Source organism: Capra hircus, chromosome 10 (assembly GCF_001704415.2).
Source record: "Capra hircus breed San Clemente chromosome 10, ASM170441v1, whole genome shotgun sequence".
Lineage (NCBI taxonomy): Eukaryota > Metazoa > Chordata > Mammalia > Artiodactyla > Bovidae > Capra > Capra hircus.
Genome location: NC_030817.1, coordinates 59450799 through 59463382, shown reverse-complemented (window position 1 = coordinate 59463382; position 12584 = coordinate 59450799). Strand labels below are relative to the sequence as shown.

Below are 12584 nucleotides of genomic sequence, written 5' to 3'. Positions count from 1 at the left end.
GGTCCTTGGGTGGTGCTTGGTTTCAGTGTAGGTATGGAGACGTTGATGAGCTCCTATTTATTAATGTTCCCTGGAGTCAAGAGTTCTCTGGTGTTCTCAGGGTTTGGACATAAGCCTCCTGCTTCTGGTTTTCAGTCTCATTTTTACAGTAGTCTCAAGACTTCTCCTTCTATACAGCACCACTGATAAAACATCTCCTTTCGAAGACAATGGACTGCTTTTCTGGGTGCCTGATGTCCTCTGCCGGCATTCAGAAGTTGTTTTGTGGAATTTACTCAGCGTTTAAATGTTCTTTTGATGAATTTGTAGGGGAGAAAGTAGTCTCCCTGTCCTATTTCTCTGCCATCTTAGGACTGCCCCCCTATCTATATTCTAATATATTTATTTATTGCTTGAGATCTTAAAGACAGATACTCAAACAGGAAAGAAAAATGATTGGTAAATGTTCATCTGGGCTGTAAGGACATTTCAGAGTGTTTACTTTTCCTTAGCTAGTAAAGTACATCTCATGTCATCATTTCTCAGAATTAAATATTATTTTAACATAAGGGCATCCTGTTCTATTTTTATACTGTTACCTACTCTTTATTTCACTGATTCAGTTTATAGTTCCTTGAAGTTTTAATTTTTTAAATATGTCCATTTTTCAAAATTAGTCATTTTTCCTGATTGCAAATGAGGCAAAACAAAGCAAAGAATAAACACTTTTTTGACTTGTAGTAACTATATTAAATTTAACTTCACAGGTTACAGACATTTTGCATTAGATCAAAATTTTGGTCTTTGGGACAAAATTCAATCATTATTATGGGAATATGTATATCAGGTATATATTAGAAAAGTTAAGACTTTTTTCAATGCAACATGAATAAAAGAGACTACAAAACAATGAAGTACAGAGTTATATTTAATGCTAGGTTAAGAACTTTCCCCATTTTCTTTGTTAAAATACCTGAGGACACTAATCTTGCTTATCTTAGTACCTGTAGCGCTGAGTCCATCAAGAAAACTGGATTGTTTTCTCATACTGATCTAATTTTTTCCATTTATTTTGTGTGTGTATAAATTTCACTACTCTACCCCAGTTTATAAACAGAAAATCAATAATTTTTATATTTTTCTTTAGAGAGCAGTGTACATGGTAGGTAGTTAATTGTACCAATTAAATGTTGTTTGCTAGAAGGAGAAATGGATACCTGTTACATTGCAAAATACTAGAATAGACAAACCTGCCTAGTGAGTCCTGAGTCCCTTACTGAGCTGGCTGTGTGGCCTTGAGTAAGTCATAACTTTGCTAATTTTCAGTTTTTTCACCTGTAAAATGGGGTTAATAATAGTTCCTGTCACATAAAGGCAGTGTGAGATTGGTATAAAAGCTTCATAAATAAAACATGGCTTGTAAGGTCTCATTTGGCCAATATTTCCATTCTATATTTCAGTACTCAGCATTATTAACTTAATGTGCTTTTAGGTCAATTTTTTTTCCAGTAGTGGCAAATAACTGAAAATTATGAATCACCCATAAACACAGCCAAGTGAAATAAAGGCATGCCCGAAGCAACCAAAATCTCAAGTAGGGCCTCACCCGAGGTTGTCAGGATTTTAGAAGTAAATTATGAACCGCCATAGGGGTCTCAAATTGGCTGGTGTGATGGTCGTTGATTCTGTGACAGAAATGGAGAAGCAGTGCTCTAGATCACATACAAATCATTTTGGGACTTGGGGCGGGTAGGGTTTAAATGCAGGCTCTGAGTCAGTAGGTCTGGAGTGAGAGCTCCAGAGATTCTGTATTTGTAAAATGTGTTTAGTGCAATGTTTCGATGCTTTCACTCTAAAAACCGATGATAAACATACTGAAACTGTTTACAACAGTTCAAGGTGTATAGAAAACAAGGGCCATATTTGCAAAATTATTTATTTACATTTTAAGCTCATGGTAAAATAATTCTAGGATAGAATTGCTAAGATGAAATACACCAAGTCAATATCAACACACACACATTTATCTTTACATGCAAAGAATTCTAGCGATGGCTATAGATGAATTCAGGTTTTCCTTTACAAAACCAATGTTCCTTTAAGTCATGCTGTGATAACGTCTTCCAATAAGAACAGATTTAATGTATATCATTCAAAAAAAATCTGAGAAACAAAAAGCTGACTTGGATAGATTTATTATTAAACTGCTATCCATATGTCATAAAACCAAAAATGTTTTACAGGGCTGAGATGTTCAAATAGGTCCAAACATGATATAATTAATAACTTTTAAGTAAGGAATGCTTTGGCTATTAAGTTTTGACTTAGTTTTGGCATTACTTGCATAATTTATATCATTTCAGTTAGTCAGTAATCCGTTCAAACAAGGCTTGCTTAATACTATCACAAAGCACTTAGCCTTACCTTGAGTAGGAATATCTTTAAGATTCTGACAATAGCAACACATTTCTCTTTTCCTTCACTCGGAGAAAAAGAAATCACAAAAATAAATTCATTTTCACATGTTGAAGTTTTACTCATTCTTAAAAAACCAAAAGTTCCTCATCATAATACCTACTCTGGGTATTGGTACATTATCAAAATGCTAGACCTGTAAGAACTCCTCCTGTACCTCGAAAGCCTATGACTTTGTGATCTACATATGTTTAAGGTTAAATATATAAACAATGCATTTGAAGCTTCTGGGAAGAATTCACATTTACAATAGTTTTTAAAAATCTGGGTTTATTACGTTTTAGAAAAATAAATACTGTGGTTGGTTCTACCCTCCCCATCCACTTTTCTCCCCTTACAAATTTGAGCTTAAGAGTTCAGGCTTCGAAAAAGCAGAAGAAAGCAAAATAGAATGACGTAGATTTTATTATTCACAATTTCCCTTTCTAAGGGTAACATATTATCATAATGGCAAACTTGATTCTCTTTCCTTGAAATGAAGATCCTATCTCCTAAAACTAATTTAAATAACTGTTCTTAAGAAATCAAATGAATTTAACAACCAGTACTTTTAATAAACTAGGAATTAAATGACTATAAAATATATAACATGATTTTAAGGAGTTCTATTATAAAGTCTGAAAGCAAAATCTAAATATTTAATAGTTTAAATTTAATCTCTTTAAATTCTTTTAAAAGCTGTAAGCTATATTATAAATCGCCAGTTAAATTCCCACTCTAGTCTACAAAAATAATCTGCTGCACAAATATATAAATTTAAGGTAACTCTATTTCTCGTATTGATCTTTTTTCCAGTCTCATAAGTTCAGTAAAAGAAAAAGTAAGCACCTAGATATTAAATTAAATTTCATTTGAGCAGCATTTTGATTTTAGATAAAGGGATTCCAGAAGTAGTCTAAAACTTTCCAGAAGTCATATTTACACTCATTGTACAGCACTTTATATACATATAAATACAGATATATAAGAAATAAACAAATTAACCTACACTTTTCATAATGTAAAAAATAAAGATAAAAATACAACATATGTGATCATATGGTAAGCCATCTATTTGAGAAATATGTTTGGCGTTCAGTTCTGATGGCAAAAGCCTTGAATAACTTAAAGCATATCATATAAAAACACCACAGGCGCTTAGTTTATTTATGATCGTAACCTAGGCTTATCCACAGTTTTAAGTGTTAGTCAATGCCATACAAGTAGTTGAGTTTACTAGTAATGTCTGCACTGGACAAAAATGATTATGGAAGGTATGACAGCAGATATCAAATGTTTTTAAATATAACTATAGGGAGGGATTAAAATTAATTCTTTTCCGGGGAAATCAGGAATTTCTGATAATAGAACTTTCTTTAGCAGTTCGTTTCACGTTTTGTTCCTGCCCATAAGGTAGTGTTTGATTTTGCTGTGATACCTCTTATAAAAGATTGATGGACTTAACTTTCCTCTAATACAGCAGAGTGAATTTCTGTGACCTAATTACTCTTCCACAAAAACAAATAGGTGGCTGTGATAAGCAGCCCTGTTTGCGTCCCACACACAGTAAGTTCTTTACCAACCAATTCCTGGCTAGAAGCAGGGATTTTACCTGGGGAAAAAAAGTTACTCAAAACGTTTACTGTTTTATAATGTTCTAGTCTTGAGACTGATTGGAAAATTCTATTTGGCACTCCTTTACCTCAGATGGCATGCCAGTTCTTATCACAGTAAGAAATTCTTATGATCAGATTCAAGGTACAGAGGAATAGGAAGCATGGAAATTTTGACCCACATTAAACAAGCAAATAACAACTCTTCCATAAGTTAAAAGAGGCTTTTAACTCTAAAAGCAAGGCCCTTTCCCCAGAAAATTAAATTCATTAAAAATGTAGAAATAAAAATCCCATTATGGCTCTAAATATACAACAAATAAATAGTCATGTATTTCATACATTTCAAATTTTTTAAGAGCCCTACAGTATTTCAGGAAGATGACTTAAAGTGTTGTTCCCTGAGTTTTTGATGCAACCCCAAATATAAGTTCACGAACTCCAAGACCTTAAAGAGAGAAAAATCCACATGGTTTGCTTCCTCTCTCTTTTAGGATTAGCTGTTTACTCCAAAGCAGTCTGTTCAGTGCTTACCCTATAGTTCAAATGCTTTAAGAATGTGGCTCTATCCATTTCTTAGAAGACAAACTCCCAAAGAGACTTCTAAGAAAGAAAAAAAAAGGCTGTTTAAAGAAAGTAAAGTTTTAACATTAGTTTACACTGCAGTTGAGTAAATGAGTTTTATATCTACAATACATCAAGAGTGGTAATACTGTCATAGGTATTAGAAGGTAGAGTTCTATGAATTCTGCCTTTTCTGACCTCAGTGGTTATTGACTCTAGTTTCTGTTACCAAACAGAAAGTCTAACAATTAAAAAAACCCAAACTACTAGAAACAGAATGACTCTTCCATATTTAAGTGTATGAGAAGACATAGATTTGGTTTTAAAATAAAGATCAAAACAACCAATTAATAATATCTCAATTTTTAAAAATCTGCAATCTACATAATAACTTGTACATAATAGTTATAACTTGTCTATAATAGTAATTTTCAAAAACTCATTCAAAACTGGGGGTTTAAAATTCTTGAATTGTTTTCATATCACCTTCTTGATGGTTATTAGAATATTTTTTAAAAATTCAAAACTTGGGAATAGTTCAGTGAAATAAATATTTGTTTACAACTTCCATTACAGTCTATTTAGAAAAACTAATTACAGTGAATAGAGACTTTAATTCTGTTCCTGGAAGTTTTAGGTTAGGCTTAACTTTAAGCCACTAAAGGTTTCTAAGAAAACAACAACAACCATTGAGAGAACATCCGAAATGTCCCATCCATTTCAGTAAAGTGCACAATCGTGAGTGTTCATCCTTTGGCTTGGCTATGACCTCAAGGGAGGTGTAGAAGTCAGTGGTGCTGGTGTCAGATTCCTGACTATATTACTGAGGCTGGCAATCTTCTCCTCTAGGAGGTAATTTTTCTTCTCTGCTGTTTTTTGTCGCTGTTCAGTCATTTCCAGAGCTTTCAACAACTGGGCATTTTCCACATACAGATCTTTCACTATTGCATCTGCTTTAGTATTCTTGCAGAGCTGGAAACAGAACCAGAAACATCTTGACGCCATTTCTGTTATTCTTTTAAAAGATCTGATATAAGGACAGTTGTTTATAAAGGCAAATGGCTTCTATCAGTTACATTCTTTTATTTTACAATACAGCTTTAATATCAGACCTGGTACCAGGTATACAAGTAAAACAAATCTACTTATTCCAGGCTGTTTCTTTGCATAATTTGTTTGTAGAAGTCACTAATAAACGAACAAATTGATATTTGAGGATTCAAAAGTGAAGGTATTTTTCAGCCTAGGTATTATTTCTTTATTCATTCTCTAAAAATATCACAATAATTTTATATTTAAATTTCTGAGGTTGTGAACTGTTTACCTGTTATGAATGGGAGATAAGCCTCTATTGTTAATAACTACATACAAACTACTGATTATTTTAAAATGTAGCTCATGTATTATAACACAAAGATTCAGCAGTTACTTCCTTTTAAAATAAAACCTTGTCTAGAAGAGATATTCTAATCTTTACGGTTAAAATATATAGTCTTGGTTAGGGTGGGAATACTCTTCAGCAGAATAGGATAATTTGATTTTCGATCTCCTTAGTTAATATTTTCCAATCCCCTTTCCCTTGTTATACCTTTAACTCCTCATTTTACACCCAGTTTCAGGCAATGCATCTACAAGTATGAAGGTTTAAGGTAATAAAACTTAGAAAGAAAGTGAAGTTGCTCAGTTGTGTCCGACTCTTTGCGACACCATGGACTGTAGCCTACCAGGCTTCTCTGTCCATGGGGTTGTCGTTTCCTTCTCCAGGGGATTGTCCCAACTCAGGGATCAAACCTGGGACTCTCACATGGCAGGCAGATGCTTTACCATCTGAGCCACCAGGGAAGCTTAAGAAAACTTAAGGTGTGGCTAATTAATTTACATAGTATCATTTCAAACAGCAATGCTAAAGACTATCACACAGAAGCCCAGAACCTAGGTGACTGGCAAGTTTAATATAAAACTAACATTATTTTCTATTAAACTGTTTTAGTGTATAATCTTTCCTCTTTCCCGTCCATTAAAAAACACTTCAGTGACTTTTATCTACTACACAACAAAATCCAAACTCTTGTGGTTTAGCACCAAGACCCTCTACTATCTACTCTTCCCTCTCTAGTTTCTTTTGCTTCTCTCAGAATAGGATGAACTGTTAATGCCAAAGTGTTTGTAGATGTCCACACCCCATGTTACCCATTTTCTTTGTTTTTGAACTGCTGCTGGAAGTACTGCCAAATGGCAGTAGTACCATGTAGGTGAACTATACTCCATATGGGCAGGGATTTTGCTAGTATTTCTAGTACTTGGAACAGAACCTGCCATGTAGTGACTATGTGTTGAATAAATGATTAAGGGACTGGATCAATAAATATAAGAACAGGACTTTCTCTTTCTCTCCATTCTGTGTACTAAGATTTAGGACACAGCAAAGTTCCTGTCCACCATTCCCTTGGGATTATTCTTCTCAGATTCTACATATCTAAAAACCCAGGTTGGGCAATTTCTACCCTCCTACCCCCTGCCACAGTTTGTCTCAATCTCAGATTCCAGAGAGGTTATAAAATTCCCTAGAAAGTAGTCTTTTCTGTTATGTCTCTTCAGTGGATGCACAAATAATTTATAAGCACTCAGGCCACACCTGCTGCCAGCAGGAAAAAGGATCAGCCTACTTGGTGGTCCTGAATTTGAGAGTCCAGATTTTGATTCAAAACAGAGCCTTTTGGGGTCTGGCTATAGCCACAAGTTAGATTTTGAGGTTGTCATAGTTGTTGCAAACAAGAAAGCTAAAGTTACATTTATTATCCCCCCATTTTTTTACAAATGGAAAATTTCTGTTTATTTGGGGAAAAAAATCTATAAAAATTCAATGTGGATTGAACCTCATTAGAAATGCTTTAGAAATTCTTCTAATTTAGGAGTTTATAATAGAGTTTGCCTTTATTAGACAACAAAAGTTAGCAAGTTAGTAGCAATAAAGGGATGTAAAACTGGAGTTAAAGCAGAAGGTGAGATGGGTGGGTAGATATGACCTGGGAAGCTCACTTGTTCTTTGAGCTGATTCACTTTCTCCTGAAGAAGCCTTTTCACCAGTTTCAATTTCTGTTCAACTTCCAACATTCGTTCCTCCATGACAGTTACCAGGTATTCCTGGTTTCCCTGAAGGAAAAGAAAAAAAATTGTATTGTTATTTGAAAATCATGCCATGAGAAAGCACTAGTAGTTAATTTTCCCCATAAGATACCTAGAGAAAGGACAGCAAATGTTTGCTTTTGAATAGCAAGGGTGGATTTCTGATGAAATGGGAGTTCTGAACACTGCATGGGTGGCACAGGTTAGAACGGTAACCCTATCAAAGAAAGAAATCAAAGATAAAAAAAAGACTCTTACCTGTGCTACCATCTTCCCCTGAGATAAAGCAAAATTCTTAAAACCAATACTTTAAGATCTAGGTGTACTTATTATAGTAAAATAGGTATCCAAAGTAAATTAAAACATGGTTATCAACCTTTCATCTGTGATTTGGGTCTTTGCAATACTGTGGGACTTTCAACAACAAAATGAATAAAAACTGAGTTTATTCAGGATCACCTAACATTTCCAATCAGCTTGCAGTATGTGTGTCTGTTTTTATCTTCAAAATGGCTAGTTACTGTGAGGGAGTTAGTGTTTCTAGTAGCTTCTTCCCACTAGTTCTTCTAATTATTGGTTTTCTAATTTGATTTGTCAATGTGGAGCAAATACCTGAATTGGAGGATGGACTTATCATTAGAACATATTTAATTTTCTCCCCGTAAAGAGCTCCTAGATGAAACAACAGGGCAGAAAAAGGATGCTGGCTTCTCCTCTCCTTATACAACAGTGATGGATTAAGGTGTGTGTGGGTTTTGAAGTGCAGAGGGACCTAGAACAAGATTTAGAGTGCAACTGACTACCCCTTCGCTCGGTCTACAAAAATGTTCACATAAAGAATTTCAGATTTTAAAAGGTTCTTCAAATGTTTAAGCAAGACTCAGGTGTTAGTAGCTGATGGCATAACCTGTCCTTAAAAATATACCCCAAAGTGTCCTTTAAAAAGCACAAAGAATGACCAAATGTGAGGTGAAAGCCAACAGTTTGTGTATTAAATAATAGAATTTATTCAAACATAAAAGAAACTGCTAAGCCATGCAACTAATTTAAAGATAAAACCTATAGTAGGCAAAAGACTAACACAGAATTTTAAGAAACCAGGTCCTAAGAGCATCTAAAAATCCTATATTTTAAAAGGTATAATGGCTTTTTAAAATTCAAACATAAATGGAAAAGGCCAGATTTCCACTTGCCTTAAAAACAAAAAGAAAAAGCATAACAACGCAAAAAACCTGGATAATTAATTCAAAGAACATGGGGCATGGCAAAAGAGTGGGGAAAGAGGAAAAACAAAAGCAGTCATATATTTAAAACTTATTTTATTTCATCAAAATTTTCCTTTTTCCTGTCAAAAAAGTTTATACATCTTATATAAAACAGTATAAATAATCCTGATTTTCTTCAAATTCCATATATAAAAGCAGTACCTTTTGTTAAAAATATTTACAACGTATGGAATGAGAAAATATATAGAATACATCAAGAATCTCAAATCTACACTCTTTAGGTGGTATAAATAATTAAGTGTAACAAGCTGAGATTTGTGAATTTGATTCACAAAATTCACATCCTTTCAAGAATCTCAAATTCACACTCTTTAAATGGTATAATTAAGTGAAACAAGCTGAAATTTGTGAATTTGATTCACATAAATAAAAACATAATACTGCAAAGGCTTAATAATAAAACTTAAAAGAGCACTTGATTCCAAAACATTTCTCAGCTTATATCTATATTAGTGTGGTGTGTGTGGGTGTGTGCATGGTATCTGCCATGGTAAGAAATGCCATCAATAACAGCCCAGTTTTCACAGGTGCCCAATCCTTCTGTAGGAATCTGCATGCACTGCTCGCTGCTCCGGTAGCAAGGCCTAGAGAAAGAAGGCAAGTGGTACACTTCACCCTGATGTCAAGATTATGCTTTTGGGGGGAATCTAAATTCACACATTTACAATGCAAACAATTTTGAAAGCACACATCAATACTACATATGCAAGCAAAGCAACACAAGGCAGAAGAAACCATATCACTCCACACACAGAGACAACATGCAGATTCTAACAACATCCTGTATTCTTAAAACCGGTGTCAGCTCACTCAGCTACCAGAAACAAAGATAGCCTGCTGTCAGAGCCTGCCGTCACCTTCCCGTGAGAGCAATAAGCAGTCCACTCTGCCATCTGGCTGGAGAAATTCTCTTTTCTTTTTAAGTACAAAAGTCTTAACAGTTTTTGTCTATCTAATCCTCAAGTAATTGAAGTAAAGGGATACTTTTTACTTTTAAACACTGGTAGGTAGGTTGGGAGGAGCATGTTTTAAAAGTAGTATATATGAGAGAGTAATGAGTAGGATCTTAGTTTGATCATTTGATTTAAAATGTCTATTAAAAACTGAGACCAAGTTTTATGATTCACTTCTATAATGAAGAGCTGAAGCATCTGTCCAATACCTACCATCACAATTTTACTTCTGGAATTACCTTTTAGTATTTGGAAATTGAATGTAGTTGACATAGTTGAATTGAATGTCAAAACATGGGTTTTAAGCCTTTGTTGGAAAGAATAGATGATGATTACATCATGCAAAAGCATAGATATATACTAGTAGGCAAAGAAAACAAAATTGCTCCAATGTACAATTATGGTGCTAATATGACTTTGCAAAGCCACTGTGACCAGATTACAGAAAAAGAATTGGGAAATTCCTTGTCAAATGTCACCTGAGAGGCAAGGTACATTTTGAAAACAGAAGAGTTATTTGAACTAGAATGAATTAATCTAGAATTCTGAAAATTAAGGAATGTTTTTAATTTTATTCGTAATTCTGAGGAAGAATTAAGAGACTTTTGAAAGAAGACAATCATGAATGAAGCACTAAAAAGAAAATTTAACTATTTGAAAACTTAGGTAATATAAGATTATGTCTGGTAGTGAGCTGGGATAATGCTAATTCAAAGGGAAGAGGAAGAAGATCTTTATTTTCTTAAAAATAGTTTTTCAAACTAGATCATTAAAAAAATAAGTTAAATGAACTATGTCAACTTAAAAAAGTCGCTGACGACACATTCTACTTTAATAGTTGTGAAAAGTCTCCATTTGTGAATTCCAAGGAACTCAGGCAGGCCACACCCTCTGGTACAAGAAAACCCAGGATGCTTTGTTAGTAGTAATACATATCCTAGAGTTGCACTTGAATTCTGTAATATTTTTGGCATCAGACAAGAATGTTAGGTCAATTGCACAGTATGCTCAAGTGAGCCTGACACTTCATCATCACTTAGCAACTTGCTTGAGACCCAGAACTCTTAATTACCCAGCTTAGAAGCTGAGAGCTCAAAAGTAGCACTACAAAAACCAAGACCAAAGCCAAAACAGCACTGCAGTTCTGTGGATTTGTAATACAGGTAAGGTGTAACTGACAAAAGATTGAGGTTCTTCATCCCCACCTTTGAACTGGTGTAACTTCCAAATAGGTAAAATTAAATTAGGTGATCTGCATTTACTATTAGAAAAAGATCGTCATACCTGTGGTGTGTTGGTTTCAGAAGTCCTATTTTCAAGTTCCTCCTGCAGGCACTGGTTTATCCTTTCTGCCTGCAGCAGCTGATGCTGAAGCTGCAGAAACTGCTCCCTGGGAACCACTGGACAGGCTTGCTGCTGGAGCAGTTGCAGTTCCCAAGCATGAGGGGATGGGCTAAGCATCACAGTGGACCTCAGGTGCTGCATCTGGAGAATAAGAGTAAAGCCCTAGTCAGCTACCATGCCTTCAGTCACAGAGCTGCCTTGAAAGTAGCAGGCAGAGAGAAAGGAAGTCTATGGATTCATTAATGGCCTCTCAGACTTACTGATAACTTTAAAACAGGCAGCACATGATCCCAAGTAAGAATAAAAAATCATTTTGCTTAGGAGGTAATATATTCAATGAATAAGCAGGCCTTAAAAGTTTTAGACTTAAACTATACTTCCTCAGTCTTAAGCAACAATAAAACATGAGGTACATGGTGCACATATGTCTGGATTTTCCTTTTTTCTTCCCACACTAGAATATTTAATTATCCCTCTTTAAAAAAAAAATGGTGGACTAGGCAAAGGGCAGAAAGAGGTTATGCTCTAGAGTTTTGCTACTTACCAGTCATAAAGATTCTTAAAAGCAGTTCAATGACTACTTTTTTTCTAAGTTAGCAATTTGTTTTGAAAATCTCATCTTGCATCTCAAATTATTTTAATCTATCTTAGTCATCAGACTGGCAATTCTGGGACGTAAGGTGATATTCCAGAATATTTGGGAATTGAAGTACATGGAATGAAAGGATTTATTCAAGACAATGAAGAAATAGTATGTGTATCACATGCCAATCAAATGTGGGACAAGGGAAAGAAGGCATTGCATTTGGTCAGTGAGTCATGCCACTTCACATTTGTGGACACATTCAGCAGACACAGAGCTCAATGGAAGACATGCAACAAATATGACCAAGTACTAAACTCATGAGGAAGCACCCCCAGGCATGTGAGAAGGGAAAAAGGCCCTCTAAGACAAAACTAGAATTAAATGTTATCATGAAACTTCAGAGCCACTATCCATTTCCTTAAATTTAAATTTCTGAGGTGGGTTATTACCCATTTTGAAATATTTCTAGTTACAGATTTAGAAAACCCACCACTTTATGATCCCCTGATTTTGTATCAGTGGGATGATTTTCTTCACTATGTCTTTATATATTGAGGGAAATCCTGATGGAAATGTAAACAGATGTATTCCAGAGTTAAATGAAATTGAATACTGGCTCTTAAGTATTTATTAACTGTCACAGTAGTAGAAATGATTACATGAAAAAGGGGTTTAATGA

General features: G+C 34.6%; 1 protein-coding gene across 7 annotated transcripts in view; it reads right to left on the bottom strand.

The window, feature by feature from the left end:
* Positions 2159–12584, bottom strand: part of NIN (ninein) — a 102556-nt gene continuing 92130 nt past the window's right edge. For 4 of the 7 annotated variants that reach the window (XM_018054354.1, XM_018054356.1, XM_018054355.1 and 1 more), the window contains 3 exons: positions 11260–11460; positions 7650–7763; positions 2159–5582 (listed from right to left, as the gene is read on the bottom strand). In XM_018054354.1, the coding sequence (XP_017909843.1) occupies positions 5373–5582; positions 7650–7763; positions 11260–11460 (525 nt within the window). In that variant the 3' untranslated portion in view covers positions 2159–5372. Of the gene's footprint in view, positions 5583–7649; positions 7764–9062; positions 9607–11259; positions 11461–12584 lie in introns of those variants that run through there. The other 3 variants (XM_018054358.1, XM_018054359.1, XM_018054360.1) reach the window with 2 other exon arrangements.